Consider the following 18,493-nt stretch of genomic DNA (forward strand, 5'->3'; position numbering starts at 1 on the left):
GGTTGGAGCCCAGCCTCAAAACGGCTTAAGATCCTGAGGTAGAAAAACGCTGCCCCTGAGTACCCGACCAGAAATACAAAACAATTACCCTTTTCGAAAAACAAAAACCTACAGAGTGTTCCATAGACTCACAGGAACCGTGCAAAAGTGCCCAAACAGTGAAGAAATAGCAAAATAGCTAAATATCTCCACCCAATAAAATTCCCCCAGTTAAAGTTAAGAAGGACAAGACAAAAGACAAGACAGACAAGACATTTCCTCCTCCCCCTCCCACGAGACCGCCGGACTCCCCCGAACAAGCACCTCAACCCTGCTCAGCCGCACACGGCGGTCCTGACCTTCTCAGCTGTTGCAAACCACAGGTCAATACCAGCCTGCCCCACCCCAATCACCCGCGCCGTGGATATCTCAAGATAAATCACCTAAAACTCTCAAATCTATCATAAGTAGATTATTCTCTCAGTGGCTGCTGGCCACACTCCCTTAAAAGAAAAAAGAAAAGAAAAAGATATAAAATGCCTCAAAAAGTAGAGTACATTCACTTAAACCTTATATGAACATGGCTAAGTTTAAACAAGAAGAAGAAAGAGTAAAAATTAAAAAAAATTAAGAAAAAAAACTATCTGCATTCTTCTATGGAATGATGAAGGATGCGAGTCTCCTCCTCCTCGTCGTGGTCGGACTCCGGGGAGAATCTCTTCATCCAGGGTGTTTCTCCAGCCGTGCATAACGGTCCTTCGAGGATCAATTGATCATGATGAAGTTCGACTTGCAGTGAGCTGGAAAAACAAGAGAGAGAATTACATGAGCGGTCAGGGTTCTACTTCCTGCACATTCCTGCTAATGAAACTCCACGTTGTTTCCGTGGTGTACGTCAGTTTTCACGACAGATATCGGTCAGTGTTACATTTGTTGTTGAAGAGCTCATTTGAATGTCTCTGGTTTCAATTTCAAGTTTTGTTTTATTCATCACATTATAAGGTACATTACACAGAGAAATGCTTGGTTCTGTATGAGCCCCCTAAGATTGTGCTTCATACAGTAAAAAAAACAAGTAAAAAGAATAAAGACCAAACACTATACAAAATATACAATATACAAAACGAATGTGCAATGCAAAATGAGTTAGAGATGTGGTTTTGTCTCTACAGCATCTATCACCTGGGATAGATTTTTCATTTGGATTACTATTCCTAACCAGCTCTACCTGAATCAATTGATATTAATTACCTGACCGGTTAGAAAGAAATAATAATTATACATCTAAATACATATTTCTGTCATTTGAATGTCAGGTGTAAATGGGGTCTTTGCTATGCAAGTGGTTTTGACTTCAGAAAATGAGACGTAGATAAAACGGACCTATGAACTCTGCGACGGGGTCGTGTTCTCCCTCTGTTGGGATTGTGCCAGCAATGCTGTCGTTCTCCAGGATGGGCAAGAAGATCTGCACAAAATCTGACGTGTAGGGAGGAGCGATGATATCCAGCACCTGCAGAGGAGCACCAGCGAGACATCTGGTACAACTGATACAATCCAAAACATTCACTTCTATCCACGTCTTATGTCATTAGCGCAAAACCTTTTTATTTATTTTTTTAAATCAATGTACTGCAGGAATATGTAAATATCCCAAGATCTACATGCAAATGTCCCACAGGGATATTATACTTCCATGTCAAAATATATTGACGTCAGGCCAGCCAGGACACAAAGTGACAAGCAACCTTCAATATTTGACCAGTCCAAACTAGTTTTCAGACTAGAAAACAACCTCTGAATGATGCTTATTTAAGCTACAACGTTTCTTGCACTTGGCTGGTGACTTGAGTTAAATTTCCCGCCCTGATTAGCATTTGGTATTTAGACCTGAAATCGTACCCAAAAAAAATAAGTGTTTGTGTGATAATGTGTGATATTGGTATCAGGAATTGTTGTATTTATGACATAGGATAACATAGGGAGGTTCGGCATGTGGATATCATGGGAAAAGGGGAGCTAGCATGGAAGGGGGTGGTTCTGGGACGCTGCCATGGTCTTCCCGAGGTGTTGTGGGCCTAACTTAACAAAACACCAGTGAAGGGAGGTGCCCACTTGATAACCCTGGTGATGTTCTGCCTCTCACTGTCCATCTATCTACACTTGATAACCCTGGTGATGTGCTGCTCTCACTGTCCATCTATCTACACTTGATAACCCTGGTGATGTGCTGCCTCTCACTGTCCATCTATCTACACTTGATAACCCTGGTGATGTGCTGCTCTCACTGTCCATCTATCTACACTTGATAACCCTGGTGATGTGCTGCCTCTCACTGTCCATCTATCTACACTTGATAACCCTGGTGATGTGCTGCTCTCACTGTCCATATATCTACACTTGATAACCCTGGTGATGTGCTGCCTCTCACTGTCCATCTATCTACACTTTATAACCCTGGTGATGTGCTGCTCTCACTGTCCATCTATCTACACTTGATAACCCTGGTGATGTGCTGCCTCTCACTGTCCATCTATCTACACTTGATAACCCTGGTGATGTGCTGCCTCTCACTGTCCATCTATCTACACTTGATAACCCTGGTGATGTGCTGCCTCTCACTGTCCATCTATCTACACTTTATAACCCTGGTGATGTGCTGCCTCTCACTGTCCATCTATCTACACTTGATAACCCTGGTGATGTGCTGCTCTCACTGTCCATCTATCTACACTTGATAACCCTGGTGATGTGCTGCTCTCACTGTCCATCTATCTACACTTGATAACCCTGGTGATGTGCTGCTCTCACTGTCCATCTATCTACACTTGATAACCCTGGTGATGTGCTGCTCTCACTGTCCATTGATCTAGACTTGATAACCCTGGTGATGTGCTGCCTCTCACTGTCCATCTATCTACACTTGATAACCCTGGTGATGTGCTGCTCTCACTGTCCATCTATCTACACTTGATAACCCTGGTGATGTGCTGCTCTCACTGTCCATCTATCTACACTTGATAACCCTGGTGATGTGCTGCTCTCACTGTCCATTGATCTAGACTTGATAACCCTGGTGATGTGCTGCCTCTCACTGTCCATCTATCTACACTTGATAACCCTGGTGATGTGCTGCTCTCACTGTCCATCTATCTACACTTGATAACCCTGGTGATGTGCTGCCTCTCACTGTCCATCTATCTACACTTGATAACCCTGGTGATGTGCTGCTCTCACTGTCCATTGATCTAGACTTGATAACCCTGGTGATGTGCTGCCTCTCACTGTCCATCTATCTACACTTGATAACCCTGGTGATGTGCTGCTCTCACTGTCCATCTATCTACACTTGATAACCCTGGTGATGTGCTGCCTCTCACTGTCCATCTATCTACACTTGATAACCCTGGTGATGTGCTGCTCTCACTGTCCATCTATCTACACTTGATAACCCTGGTGATGTGCTGCCTCTCACTGTCTATCTACATGTTGGGTTGTGGTGACCATTGGGGGCCATGTGGTAGGTAGGGTATGTAGCATCGGCTTTGTCAATACCTGGAGCTCACATTTTAACCATTTCCCTCCTGCATCCACACCCCTTACCCTAAACCAGGTTCATATCCTGTTCCCTACCCTACACCCCTTACCCTAAACCATGTTCATATCCTATTCCCTACCCCGTACCCTAAACCAGGTTCATATCATATTCCCTACCCTACACCCCTTACCCTAAACCAGGTTCATATCCTATTCCCTACCACTACACCCCTTACCCTAAACCAGGTTCATATCCTATTCCGTACCACTACACCCCTTACCCTAAACCAGGTTCATATCCTATTCCCTACACCAGGTTTGTATCCTATGTATTAGGGCACAAGTATCTTGTGTTCTATTACACAGTTTGAGTGGCCATACCTCAGTGACAAAGTATCTGATGAGTGAGATGTCTGTGGTGAGCTTATCCAGACACTTGCGTATGTAGCCCACGACAGGAAGCACGTAGCCACGACTCAGCAGATGAACCATCCTGTCCAACAGGGTTTTCTTCAACTCCAGCTGAGGAAGAGACAACAGCCACACAGTCAGCTGAAGTGTTATGGTTTGTAACCGACCCCAATCGCACAACACAAGACAGGTATGAGAGTAAGCCAAAACAGGGCATTTATTCATTACATAACAAAAGGCGGCACTGTCCCTTTAAGGGAGAACACAAAAACACTAGAGTCAAAGAATATAGGGAAAATGCGGCACTGTGCCTTTAAGAGGCGAGCAGGCTAAGGGGCTAAGGCTAAGGGACAGGGCCAGGGCAAAAACTCAAGGACCAGGAGGCACTGGAGAGGGGGACAGGGACAGAGGCCCGGAGAGGCGGGCTGGAGACAGGGACTGTAGGCTCAATTTGCCTATCTAAGCCAGGATACGTCTTCAACGCGCTCACACCACATTGACTTGGGCTGTCTTGTTACTCACTGTTTGATGTTGTTGATAGTTGCATCCGATGGGTTCGAACCGGTTGAGTTTTATGGAAGGAGTTGCGTAAAGTTTCAAATAATAACGGGGCAAACAAATGAAACAAAACAGGCTCCAGACTTGTACTAAAAAGGTTTCAAAACAAACAGGCGCAGCAAAAGGGTTTCAAATAAACTCATAATGATTCTAAGCAAAGTCTTTCTTTTCAGTCTTTCATTCATTCAATCTGCGCTGTGTGTGTGTGTACAAAAGGCCCAAGGACTGGGCAGACATAAGGACTGTGGGGTGCTGTGCTGCTGTTCTGCTGTTCTGCAGCGGGACGCCTCTCAGTCAGACATAAAGGCTGTGGGGGGCTGCTCTGCTGTTCTGCAGCAGGATGCCTCAGACATGTCTAGACATGTCTGTCGATAGCCAGCATCCATATATACTAGTGGGCTTAGAGATTCCTTCAGTTCATGTGTGCGTCCCTGATCACAAGTAAGTGTTAAATATGTGTATGATGAGGACGCTTAGTTATTGTTGGTGATTTATATGGTTAAGGCCTATACTAATGTTATAATTCTACCAGCTGTTTAGGAAGCAATTTACCAGTATGTTTATAGTGATAATCTAGCCCATTGGGTATAATCTATGTTGTTGAGTATAGTATCTAGTATCTGTTTAGCACAGTTTATCCCTGTAACTAGTATAGGTAAAGCACTGCTTATCCCCATTGGTAGTTCCACTCGTGAGGTTTATGTTACTTGCAGCAACAGTATATTGTATAGTATATAACAGACTGATTAATGAGTACTAGTAACGCTGATGTCTTTGTTTCCTCCCCATTTAGAACCACACACACACACACACACACTCTCACATACTCCCACCGTGTTAATGGGAAATAGAAGTAGAAATCGCCTGTGCATCTGTCTGACCATTAATAATAAAACTCATCAAAGAACGTTCCTGCCTCCCGTGTCCTGACTAGACACCCCGTGTTGTTGACTACAGTTCCTAACCACCAAGAGCTTCACTACAAAATGGTCCTTCGAGCCGGATAGAGTCAACGATATGGCAACCAGTCAAGGAGGGATGAGCCTCCCCGCTTCACCATCCGTGCGCCCCAGACGCACCGTGCAGCGCCCGAGATGGCTAGACGATTACCTAGTGGACAGTACACGCCAGCATGACACAGAGCAGCTGCGCAGGCATGAAGAGGATAAAGCACAGCCCAGTCCCGCTAGAGGCACATCCCCCATGCCACCAATGCAGAATGTGCACGAAACAATAATGCACCAAGTTCTGGAGACTGCGCGGCAACAGAGTGAGACGGCTCAGAAGCAAACCGAGCTTTTGGAGCTTGTTCTGCAGCACCATTCCTCCCGATCCTCAGCTCAGTCATCAAGGAGGTCATCACGGCATCAGACTCCAGTTCGCCAACTCCACCCAGAAAGAGTAGGTGAAACGCAGGTCTCCCCTGCCCGTGCACCTCACTACTCCCCAGCCGAGGATCACCCAAGTATAGCTGCAGTGGAGCTTGTTCTGCAGCACCATTCCTCCCGACCCTCAGCTCAGTCGTCAAGGAGGTCATCACGGCAACAGACTCCAGTCCGCCAACTCCACCCAGAAAGAGTAGGCAAACCGCAGTTCTCCCCTGCCCGTGCACCTCACTATTCCCCAGCCGAGGATCACCTAAGTATGGCTGCAGAACTAACCGACCAGCTAGAAGATTTGAGTATCCATGAGCCAGAGTGGACACTTCCCCCACCTCTCAGCCGAGCCACTCACCCCCTCCAACGTGCAATCGAAGTACCCCACGGCCTTCAGGCTTGCAAGCAGGAGAACCAACATAACCAAGGCTCCTCTCGTCAGCCCAGCCAGCCCAATAGGCCAACCCAGAACCTGCCGCAATCAGAGGGCCTGGCAAGAAGCGGACCCTCATACTGGCCACCGACCTCCTACCCGAACCCACGAAGCACATCCAATGTGGCTCCGCCTAGCCGCAAGTACGAGGAAAGGAATGAGCCTCAGCAGAGTTACCCGCCACCGAATTTGCCATCAGAGTGCAGTCGCTGGTCGGGATGCTGAGGTCCCTTCAAGGCGAAGGTCACGAGGAACTCCATTGTGGCTCAAACGTGAAGCGCCTCCTCAACAGGCTTCCCAAACACCAACAAGAGAGGTTCCGTCGTCAACAGTACAGGGAGAACCCAGACAAGACGAAGCTGTCCCTCACCGACTTCGCAGAGTGGCTGAGGGTAGAAGTCAGATGCCTGGACATTGAGCCCTCCCTTCATGCTCACAGTGAGAATGACAGGAGAGACCCCAAGTATCAGCCCAAGATAAAGGTCACTACGGTGATGCATGGTACAGACAACCCCCAAGATCCTCCACCCGAAAGGCCCTCCAAGGTATATCAACCTGTCCAGACCCAAGGGAAGGGTAAGATATACTGCCCCTACTGCGAGTCAGAACACTACCTCAGCCAATGCGAACGCTTCGCTAAGCTGACCAGAGGGGAGATAGTGGACTGGATCAAAGCCAAGAGAAGGTGTTGGAGATGCGGTCGTCCTCACCTAGCCTCTGCCTGCGACCTGAAGAAGCCGTGTCGACTCTGTAAGTCCAAACACCTCTCCGTCCTGCATGAGGTTAACCAGAGGAGTGGGAACGAGCCCACCATCACCTCAACAGCAGAGACTCACTACCTGGATCAGCCAAACGGATACAACCGAGTGCTCCTGAAGATCGTCAGAGTCAACCTGCACTACATGGACAGAGTCTTCAACACCTACGCAGTGCTGGATGATGGCTCAGAGAGAACCATCCTGCTCGCTTCAGCAGCACGCCACCTGGGAATACAGGGTCAAGCGGAAGACTTGACCCTTCGCACTATCCGCCAAGACGTCAAGACCCTGTCAGGCTCACGTGTCTCCTTCGCCATTGCCCCAGTATCCGAACCAAGGAAAAGGTTCCCTATTCAAGGTGCCTTCACCGGTGAACAGCTAGGTCTGTCTCAGTACAGCTACCCAGTCACCCAGCTCCAGGAGAAGTATCGCCATCTGCGAGGCTTGGTGATTCCACCAATCGACGGAGCTCAGCCAACCCTCCTGATTGGATCTGATCACGCCAACCTGATCGTACCGATCGAGCCGGTGCATCTGGGCCCCCACGGTGGCCCTGCGGCAGTCAAGACTAACCTCGGCTGGACACTCCAAGGCCCAGCAAAGTACATGCAGCAACAGCTTCAGACCACACAGTGCTTCTTCACTGCTGCTTCCTCCCCGGCTGCCGAGCTATTCAGCCAAGTCGAACGGCTGTGGCAGCTGGATACACTGCCTTTCAAGAGCGAGAGGTTAGTGAACAGATCCAAACAGGACAAGTACTCAGCGGAGCTGTTGGAGGCCGAGACCACCCGTGTAGAGGTCAACGGAGTGCAGCGGTATGCCACCCCCCTCCTGCGAGTCCAAACCATGCCCAAGCTGCAAGTTTCAAAGGAAGTTGTAATGAAGAACCTGCGGAACACAGAGAAGAGGCTAACTCAAGATCCACAGCGTGCATCTACCTACCAAGAGGAGATCAATAAGCTAGAGATAGCTGGGTACATCACCAAGATTAACCCCAGCCAGGCCGACGCATCTGAAGAGTCATGGTTCCTGCCCCATCACATGGTCAGGCACAACGGCAAAGACCGGATTGTCTTCAACTGCAGTTTCCAGTACGGCGGGCAGAACCTGAACAACTACCTCCTTCCAGGCCCAACACTGGGACCCTCACTCCTTGGAGTCCTCCTGCGATTCAGAGAGCATCGAGTCGCCATAAGTGGGGACATCAAGGGAATGTTCCATCAGGTTCGCCTGTTGGACAGAGACAAGCCCCTACTGAGGTTCCTCTGGAGGAACCTAAAGACAGACGAACCTCCATCAGTGTACCAGTGGGAGGTCCTGCCCTTCGGGACAACATGCAGCCCCTGCTGTGCAACCTTTGCCCTCCAGAGACATGTCATCGAGTCTAGCCAAGAGGATGTTCGCCACAGTGTAGAACAGTGTTTCTATGTGGATAACTGTCTGCAGAGTCTGCCCACCAAAGAAGAGGCAAGCAGCCTCGTGAACAAGCTGAGAGCCCTCCTAGCCACAGGCGGCTTCGAGATCCGCCAGTGGGCCAGCAACCAGCCAGAGGTGATCGGCAACCTGCCCAAAGAGGCCAAGGCAGATAGCAGTGAGAGATGGGTCTCCCAGACCCACGGGGAAGCTCAAGAAATGACACTAGGACTCAGTTGGCACTTCATGGAGGACACGCTCCACTACAGACATCGCCCGGTCTCCCCAAGCCAGACGACTATGAGAAATATCTACAAGATACTAGCAAGCCAGTATGACCCCCTAGGTCGCATCCTGCCCTTCACCACAAGGGCCAAAGTCTTGGTCCAGAAACTATGGGCCAAAGACCGCGACTGGGACGACCCACACTTACCGGCCGATATCCTGCAAGCCTGGACCACATGGGAAGAAGAGCTCCCACAGCTCCCAACAGTCAGCCTCTCCCGGTGCTACTTCCCACCAGACGTCGACGTAAGTGCGCTCACCCTCGAGCTCCACGTCTTCTGTGATGCTTCCGAGTCCGCCTATGGGTCAGTCGCCTACCTGCGTGGCGAAGACCTCCAAGGCCAGGTCCACGTATCCTTCATGCTAGCTCGCTCTAGAGTAGCACCGAAAAAACAACAGTCAATACCCCGCCTCGAGCTTTGTGCCGCTCTGACAGGAGCCCAACTTGCCCAACTGATCCAGAGAGAGCTCACTCTTAAGTTGAAAGAGGCGGTGTTGTGGTCCGACTCCACCACAGTGCTTACCTGGATACAGTCCGAGTCATGCCGATACAAGGTGTTCGTCGGGACCCGCGTATCTGAGATACAAGAACTGACCGACCACCGGTCATGGAGGTACGTGGACACAAAGAATAACCCAGCAGACACTATCACCAGAGGAATGACAGTGTCTGACCTAGCCAAGCCAAATCAGTTTAGTCATGGTCCCGCCTTCCTCCAACAACCACGCACAGGTTGGCCACTCAGACCCTCGGTCACAGAAGTTCTGGATGAGACGGAGACAAGGAAGCCTGTGTTCTGTGGCCTCACTTCAACCCTTTCGGCTCCAAAGACCCCAACCACAGAAGACCATTCCACCTTCGAAGACCTCCTTGAGGCCACAAGTAGATCACTGCACGGGGCGGCGTCTCCGTCAAGTGCCCCCAGTGCGGACGACTATGCCGAGGCAGAACTCAGAATCCTTCAGAGAGCACAAGGTGATAGCTTCTCAGAAGAAATCAAGTGCCTACAAACCGGGAAAGTGATTCCACCAAACAGTAGGCTCCTGGCACTTGCCCCAGAGTACGACGTACCTAAAGGCCTTATCCGCGTAGGCGGTAGGTTGCGCCGTTCCACCAGCCTGGAGGAAGACACTGTGCACCCGATCCTGCTAGAACCCAAGCATCCTGTCACTAAGCTCATCATACGACAGTACGACAACAAGCTACTCCATCCTGGAGCCGAGAGGGTCTTTGCTGAACTCCGGCGCAAGTTCTGGATCCTCAGAGGGCGTGAAGCAGTGCGCCGCCATCAGCGATTCTGCCCGGAGTGCCAAAAGTGGAGGGCAAAGCCGTCTATTCCCAAGATGGCAGATCTGCCCCCATGCCGTCTCCGCCTCATGAAGCCTCCATTCTACTCAACAGGAGTGGATTGCTTCGGCCCGTTTCAGGTCAAGCGAGGTCGGGGTACTGAGAAAAGATGGGGAATAGTTTTCAAGTGTATGACCACTAGGTGTGTCCACCTAGACGTGCTACACAACATGGATACCGACGCATTCCTTATGTCGCTCAGAAGGTTTGTGGCACGACGAGGAAACCCCTTCGAACTCCTCTCCGACCGTGGGACCAACTTCCGTGGAGGAGAATCGGAGCTCAGAGCAAGTTTCCAGAACATGGGTAAAGAGCTGCAGACCCAACTGGCAAAGCGCCAGATCCGCTTCCAGTTCAACCCCCCAAATGCACCCCACTTTGGCGGGGCCTGGGAGCGGGAAGTCAAGTCCATCAAGGCTGCACTCTACGTTTCTCTTGGAGCACAGACAGTGACCGAAGAAGTCCTGCGGACAGTACTGACTGAGGTAGAAGGAATCCTCAACTCCAAGCCGCTGGGATATGTGTCGACAGATGTAGCCGACGTGGACGCGGTGACCCCCAACTACCTCCTCATGGGGCGGCCCGACTCCTCACTCCCTCCAGTGGTGTACCCTGAATCCGAAATCCTCAGCCGGAGAAGATGGCGACACAGTCAGGTGTTAGCCGACCAGTTCTGGACCCACTTCCTGCATAACTACTTACCCTCCTTGCAGTCCAGGCAGAAATGGGTGAAGGACACAGAGAACCTCACTGTCGGCACGGTGGTGATGGTGATTGACCAGAGGCTACCTAGAGCACTGTGGCCTGTAGGACGGGTCACGAAGACTATCAGGAGTGCCGACGGGAAGGTGCGGTCTGCAGAGGTGCAGGTGGACGATAGGACCTACACCAGACCAGTGGCCAAGCTTATTGAGTTACCAGCCATCCCAGAGGACGCCCCGACAACGACTCCGGAAGACAGTTGAGCCTTTCCACGAACTAATCCACACCGTGGATTAGGGGGCGGCTGTACAAAAGGCCCAAGGACTGGGCAGACATAAGGACTGTGGGGTGCTGTGCTGCTGTTCTGCTGTTCTGCAGCGGGACGCCTCTCAGTCAGACATAAAGGCTGTGGGGGGCTGCTCTGCTGTTCTGCAGCAGGATGCCTCAGACATGTCTAGACATGTCTGTCGATAGCCAGCATCCATATATACTAGTGGGCTTAGAGATTCCTTCAGTTCATGTGTGCGTCCCTGATCACAAGTAAGTGTTAAATATGTGTATGATGAGGACGCTTAGTTATTGTTGGTGATTTATATGGTTAAGGCCTATACTAATGTTATAATTCTACCAGCTGTTTAGGAAGCAATTTACCAGTATGTTTATAGTGATAATCTAGCCCATTGGGTATAATCTATGTTGTTGAGTATAGTATCTAGTATCTGTTTAGCACAGTTTATCCCTGTAACTAGTATAGGTAAAGCACTGCTTATCCCCATTGGTAGTTCCACTCGTGAGGTTTATGTTACTTGCAGCAACAGTATATTGTATAGTATATAACAGACTGATTAATGAGTACTAGTAACGCTGATGTCTTTGTTTCCTCCCCATTTAGAACCACACACACACACACTCTCACATACTCCCACCGTGTTAATGGGAAATAGAAGTAGAAATCGCCTGTGCATCTGTCTGACCATTAATAATAAAACTCATCAAAGAACGTTCCTGCCTCCCGTGTCCTGACTAGACACCCCGTGTTGTTGACTACATTTCCTAACCACCAAGAGCTTCACTACAGTGTGTGTAGCAAGCGAGCGGTTGAAAAACTGTTTCTCGTCTGGCGTGCGTTTACACACAGCTGGGCCATAATTAATAGGAGCACCATGGTGCCATTTTACGAGGCGACCAGTGGCGGCGCTATTTAGTCAAAACTATTAAATCAAATGAAATGGCTCCTACATAACCGGCCCCTATTGTTATGGGCAGTCTCTAATAACAATACAAAATCAAAAAACTGCTGGAGCCATACAAAATGTTCAAAACAAAATAAATACTTGTGAGGTGGGAAACAGGCATGGTGTATAGGCCTGTTTGAATCTTCAGTACCTAATTTGAGTTTGGCACCAGCAGGCAAATCTTGCTGATGGGCCTTTCAAGTACACTGGTTTTTGTCTGAAGACGCACACTTCTCACAAGTCCTCTTGAGTCTGGCATTGTTTCCAGGACTCTAGCCAACATCCAGGATCCTCTTGGTGCATTCGTGTCAGCTATGATCACAATGTCTTCCTTTTCAGAACAGGGTTAAGGCCTTGGACAGGGCGAGGGCCAGAGCTGCTTACAGGGATGGCAGGGTTCCGACGGCGGAGGCCTGGCACGGAGATCCTCCTCGGAAGCTGCAGACGGGCAGCGCAGAACACCGGGGTCCCAGAGGACCGGGGCGAAGAGACGCATCCTCCCGTGGAATAGGAAGCGATGCGCGCCGGCTTGACGTCTGGAGTGGGAGCGCGCCGGCTTGACGTCTGGTCTGGAGTGGGAGCGCGCCGGCTTGACGTCTGGAGTGGGAACACCACTCCAGGCCTGGCACGGAGATCCCCCCTCGGATGCTGCAGACGGGCAGCGCGGAAACCCGGGGGACCGGGGCGAAGAGACGCATCCTCCCGTGGAATAGGAAGCGATGCGCGCCGGCTTGACGTCTGGAGTGGGAACACTGGAAAACCTCCCGTAGAGGATTAGAGAGCGCAGACGGTGTCCCACTCCAGGCAAACGGTGACAGGTGGTGATGGCTGGCATGTCGTCTCACGCCGGAGACGCGGCAGGTGATGGTAACGTCCAGGACTCCATGAACACTGAACACAGATAAAGATACAGAGTCCAGAAAACCGAACCAGCATACAGAACGACCCGACCAGGACTGGAGGGGAGGTCCAGCTATTTAAAGCCCTCTGGGGCGCTAATCATAAACTATGAACAGCTGCGAAAGGTAGTCCAAGGGTGGGGGCTGGTGAAGAGCAGAGGAGAGTAAAACATCGCAAGGGTGGGGGCTGTTGAGGAGAGTAGACAGGGAAAGTCCAAAGGTGGGGGCTGGTGAGGTGAGGAGACAGGGAATTAAAGGTCCAGGGAACAGGCGAAACCTCACATGAAGGGTCATCCAACCACAACTCAACAAGCACTATCAATCAATCAATCAATCAATCAATCAAGAATCTCCCATAATTTCAAGTGTAGACATTTTCAGATCATCGCCAGCCCGATGGCTTATTTAAGATAAGATAATATAAGATATTCCTTTATTGATCCCCTTGGGGAAATTCAGGCGTCATAGCAGCATGGGAGAAAGGAGGTACAGGTGTGGGCAGGGTAATAGTAGAAAGACATAAATACAGGCGATGAAATAAAAAATATGAGAAAAAATAAACAGATGTGGGACGGTATGCCACATCGGTTATATTATACATTACAATAATAACAACAATAATACAATCATTGTTCTTACATCCATTTCACACAACTGTACAAATATGTGTCAAGCCTGTCCTCATTTTAAACGACTGCATCTTTAAATGTTCTGGACTCTCTCAGCTTGAGTCCCTACTTCGACATCGAGGTAGTTTGTGAGACAATGACACTTGTGTATATTCCCAGACTACTGACAGACTCACTATTAATTATCACACAAGCATACACACAAAAGCACCTTAGAGACTTACCACACAAGCCCACTTATTACACACACACTGCTGTTAACATATACCTTATATTGTATAGTTTGTATAGATAGAATGTACGTTGTGTATTATGTTTAGTTTATAGTTCATAGTTGATTATACAGTTAGTATAGTATAGTTTGTATAGATATATACATCGTGTATTGTTTAGTTTATCATTTTAGTTTATTTATAGCCTATCTAGTTTATAGTTATAGTTTATATTTATAGTTATAGTTTGTATAGATAGAATATACGTTGTGTACTGTTTACAAATCTACTACGGTTGAGGAGCCGGGAAAAACAAGCATCTCACGTTCTGAGTGCATGTACATTTTAAAAAGCTGTGACAATAAAATAATGTGAATGTGAACATGCCTGCTCCATGACGTCGACCTGCAAGTGCTCCGTCTCAAAGAACTTGATGAGCAGCTGGAGAACCTGAGGGTGGAGGAGCTGGTGACACGTGCAGATCTGCAAGAGAGAAGTGTTCACAGTTAATAACAAGTGTTGAGTTAATAACAAGTGTTGACAGTTACCGTAATTTTCGCACTATAAGCCGCACTGGACTATAAGCCGCAGGTGTTTTTTTTATTTTTTTTTATTATTATCTTTTTCCCCCTCCATTTTTCCTCCGATTTTCTCCCATCCCAATGTTAGTCGTTATGCCAATTCCCAATCCCCTTCCTGGTCGCTGCGCACTTACCTCCCACAGTCAGATCATCTGGGAGAGTGGAGGCTATCACGTGCTTCCTCTGACACACGTCTAGCCAATCAACCGCTTCTTTTCACCTGGCAGCGCGGATTCTCATTGAGAGGGCGTAGCGTGTGGAAGGATCACACTATCCCACTCAGGTCCTATCCGCGCTTAGCAGGCGCCCCGACCGAACTGTAGGAGTCGCTGTTTACAACGACCCGGACCCACCCCGCCAGCTTCTCCCACCCTCTAATACTGCCAATTGTATTAGTGTGAACGGCCAGCCAAGCTGGTGACAACCCCGGAGCTGTGAGCTGGATTCGAACAGGCGAATCTAGCCGCTCCGGGGTTTGGTGACAAACGCAATCTCCGTTACGCCACCTGACCGCCAAGCCGCAGGTGTTTTAATGTTTAATTACCATAATTATGTAATTAGCATTGGGACACAATACTGTCGGACAAATAACAAGAATTAACTCATTTACAAGTTGTATTAAGTTTAGCAAATAAGGGAACAGATAAATAACATTTCAATGCAGTCAAAAAAGCAATATTTCGATTTTTACATTTTCGGGTTTGGTCACGTCGAGTCACATATAAGCCGTACCGTTATATAAGCCGCAGGGTCGAAAAATGGGGGGGAAAGGCGCGGCTTATAGTCGGAAAATTACGGTAATAACAAGTGTTCACAGTTAATAATACATGTTCACAGTTGATAATAAGTGTTCAGTTAATAACAAGTGTTCACAGTTAATAATAAGTGTTCATAGTTGATAACAAGTGTTCACAGTTAATAACAAGTGTTCACAGTTAACCCTTTCTGTGCCAACAACGAGTTAACTCGTTATGATCGTTATTTATTTTATTCGCTATTGCCATTCATAATCCATCGAGGCACCTTGTGCAGGCTGTTCTGAATGTGTCTGAGCTCGCAGATGGTCAATACTGCCGCCTAACGCCTAGCGGCCGGTATTGCACTCCATTTGAAACGATGTAGTTTGTTTTCTCGGCCGAGCTGCAGCGTGCAGGCGGGGTCTAAATACTCCGGCAAGACAAGCGGTCACCACGGATGCCTCGACGAGTTCATCCGCCCACCCGTCCATGTGCAATGCTGGATAACGTGGGACAGACTACAGCGACCAGTATTTGGAATGGCGATCAGATAATTGGATTATTCTTTTTGCAGTACACCAGATACAAGGTAAGGACAGTATATATCCAATCTTGCGTTGATCCGATATTTCCCCCCCCCCGCGATCGAAGCTGTCTGTGTGGAATGTGTGTGCTGTATCCCGTTGGTCACATCACGGCACGGATGGACACCCCGTTCCAAACCCCCTTTCATGCGTGCATGAGGAAACCTAATAACGATAATCTAGCGTTGATTTCAGGATGATTCGATAATCAGGCGAAAAATGGCAACGTGATAAGTGGATTTAACTAAAGGGCTGTTTTCGCGTCTTTTCCTGGGATTACTCAGAATCACTCAAACTATACTCATATTCACCACAGTATAAAACGGAAATGTAAGGATGAAAAAATTATCTGTTCTTTGCATGTTGACCAGAAGAAACTCACTGACAATCGACAACGTTATTAGATCCATAGCTATAATATTTAATATAGTTTTAGCACTCGCAAACACAGCATTCTCTCTATTGAACAAAGCGCTGGCACAAACGGCCATATGCCCACAGCGACCTCCGGCGGTCAATGACAAGTGCAAACAAGTGTTCACAGTTAATAATACATGTTCACACTTCACAGTTGTTGGATAATCGGGTTCTCAGACAGTAATCTCTCTGTTTCCCGTGATGTCTGCGTTGTGTTGTTTATACCTTACTCCTCGACCTGGCTGATACACTCTATCTCAGAAGAAAACGACACACTGGAAACGTGATACCTTTCCTTCAAACGTTATGTTTATTCCATAAACATATTCTCACGATGGAAAACAGTTCTGAAAGGTCTTTGAAAAGTATATTGAATTCCTTAATTCTACCGGTCTCTCCTGCTATCAGCTCGATGATGATTTGTGGCCTAGTCTCGTGGCATTCCCCTCCCCCTCCCAACCCTCTGGCTTTGAGGGTCGGGAGCTCAGCTCCGGACTTGCTGTTAACGGGACTACGTGTCTGGTTAGTCTAACTTTAACCCGGAAGAAACTCACAGCTATAACATCTTTCCCCTAGCAAAGGTGGCTCTCGTTACTAAGTGACACGACGCCAGCTGCTAGCCCCTAGCTCATCCCCATAGCAACGGCTTCTCCCCTCTAGCCGACCAGCTATCTTTGTTGATGCGGCCGATGACCTCGGTGCCGTTATCGCTCTCACAGAGCCTGTGCCCAGACTCTGTCTGTCTTACCGTTTCCAAGTTCAACACACAATACAATGTTTAAACTAATATCTCTATAGATATGTACTTTACCTACATGTTATAACCCTTTAGACCTACAACGCCTGCTAATAATGCATTATATATCCTGTTTATACAGACAAATGTGTTTCCCTGTTTCAATGGGATAACACACACACAGAGGAAATGTATGTCTCAGCGTTTACAGTTTAACATGGTTAAACTGATATCTATAGGTTGTTATAACCAGAAATGAAAATCAGTTGATAATAAGAGTTCAGTTAATAACAAGTGTTCAGTTAATAACAAGTGTTCACAGATAATAATAAGTGTTCACATTTAATAACAAGTGTTCAGTTAATAAGAAATGTTCACAGGTGATTATAAGAGTTCAGTTAATAACAAGTGTTCACAGTTAATAACAAGTGTTCACAGTTAATAATAAGTGTTCAGTTTTTTTTATTTTGCACATAATCTCACACACATCCAAACAACTCTAAACCGTTTTGGACACATTCATTTAGTTCGACAGTTATTGAGTGTAAATTAGTTTGAATAGGCCACCAGTGATGTCATCAGGGACATTGAATCCTTGTGTTGTGTTAAATACAGCTCAATGAAATGATAAGGTAGCAGTCCCTATAAGACACGGTATTGCTATTTTTTCATCGACATCATTTAATGGAGCTGTAATTAAGACAACACAAGGATTCACTTGTGTCACTGGTGGCCATATTCAAACTAATTTACTCTCAACAACTGTCAAATTTAATGAATGTGTGCGAAACTGTTGTAGAGTTGTTTGGATGCGTGTGATATTATGTGCAAAATAAATCAGCATTGTTTTTTTGGTGATGTGCCTCTTTGAATAAGGGCGTTTTCACACTTAGCTAGTTTGGAGCTGTTGTTCCGAAACCTGGAGCGTTTACCCCCTATTTCGGTTCAGTTGGGCATAATTATATGAACACAGCAATCACATTCTGTTGCGGAACAAAACAAGCGGGCCGAGACCACCTAGAGAGGGTGGTCTCGGCGCACTTCCAAACGAACCCGACGCGACTCGTACGGTGTGAGAATGCAATCGATTTAACAAACCGACACAACTCACTTGCCGTACTGTATACGCGTTGCATGATGACGCAACGCACACGCGCCCTGGACTGTTCCATCAGAGGGGGGAGCTTCGGTGGCCAGTGTGAGTGGCTACAGACCACTGCACTTAAATATAAACATTAGTCTACCTGGAGACTCAATGAGGTAATTGTAGATGTCGCCATAAGACGCGTCTGGTCATTTAGTGGGATCATTGTTTCATTATCCTGTTCGGCTGAAAGGACACTGGCCACCGAAGCTCCCCCCTCTGATGGAACAGTCCAGGGCGGGTGTGCGTTGCATCACAATCCGTGGGCAATCTGCGCATGTGCATGGGGGATGCTCTGCTTAAAAACGGGCTTTTTCGCTGCCGATTTCGTTCCTATCGATTAGGAATGGCTCGCGCCGTGTTCAGGAGATTCTGGCGCATACAAGTCTATTCGATCATGTCTCCAGCACCCCCACAGCCGTATCTGCAACCACTTACATCACGGCTCTCATCCACATTCATTCATTTGCTCCCCCCGCTCTCCCCTCCCCGATTTCAATGTAACGCGGAGATTCAGGG

The 18,493-nt window shown here is 48.0% G+C and overlaps 1 protein-coding gene across 1 annotated transcript in view; it reads right to left on the reverse strand.

Annotated features, from left to right (window-relative positions):
• Window positions 1-744: 744 nt before the first annotated feature.
• The window catches only part of LOC311244143 (negative elongation factor C/D-like), a gene marked incomplete at both ends in the record, with an annotated part of 51,839 nt that continues 34,090 nt past the window's right edge, over window positions 745-18,493 (reverse strand). Inside the window, 4 exons of the mRNA XM_084333551.1 lie at window positions 745-779; window positions 1,363-1,492; window positions 3,898-4,038; window positions 14,163-14,258. Coding sequence (XP_084189677.1) covers window positions 745-779; window positions 1,363-1,492; window positions 3,898-4,038; window positions 14,163-14,258 — 402 coding nt within the window. The remainder of the gene's footprint in view (window positions 780-1,362; window positions 1,493-3,897; window positions 4,039-14,162; window positions 14,259-18,493) is intronic.

This window comes from Notolepis coatsorum, assembly GCF_963971535.1.
Source record: "Notolepis coatsorum genome assembly, chromosome: 17".
Lineage (NCBI taxonomy): Eukaryota > Metazoa > Chordata > Actinopteri > Aulopiformes > Paralepididae > Notolepis > Notolepis coatsorum.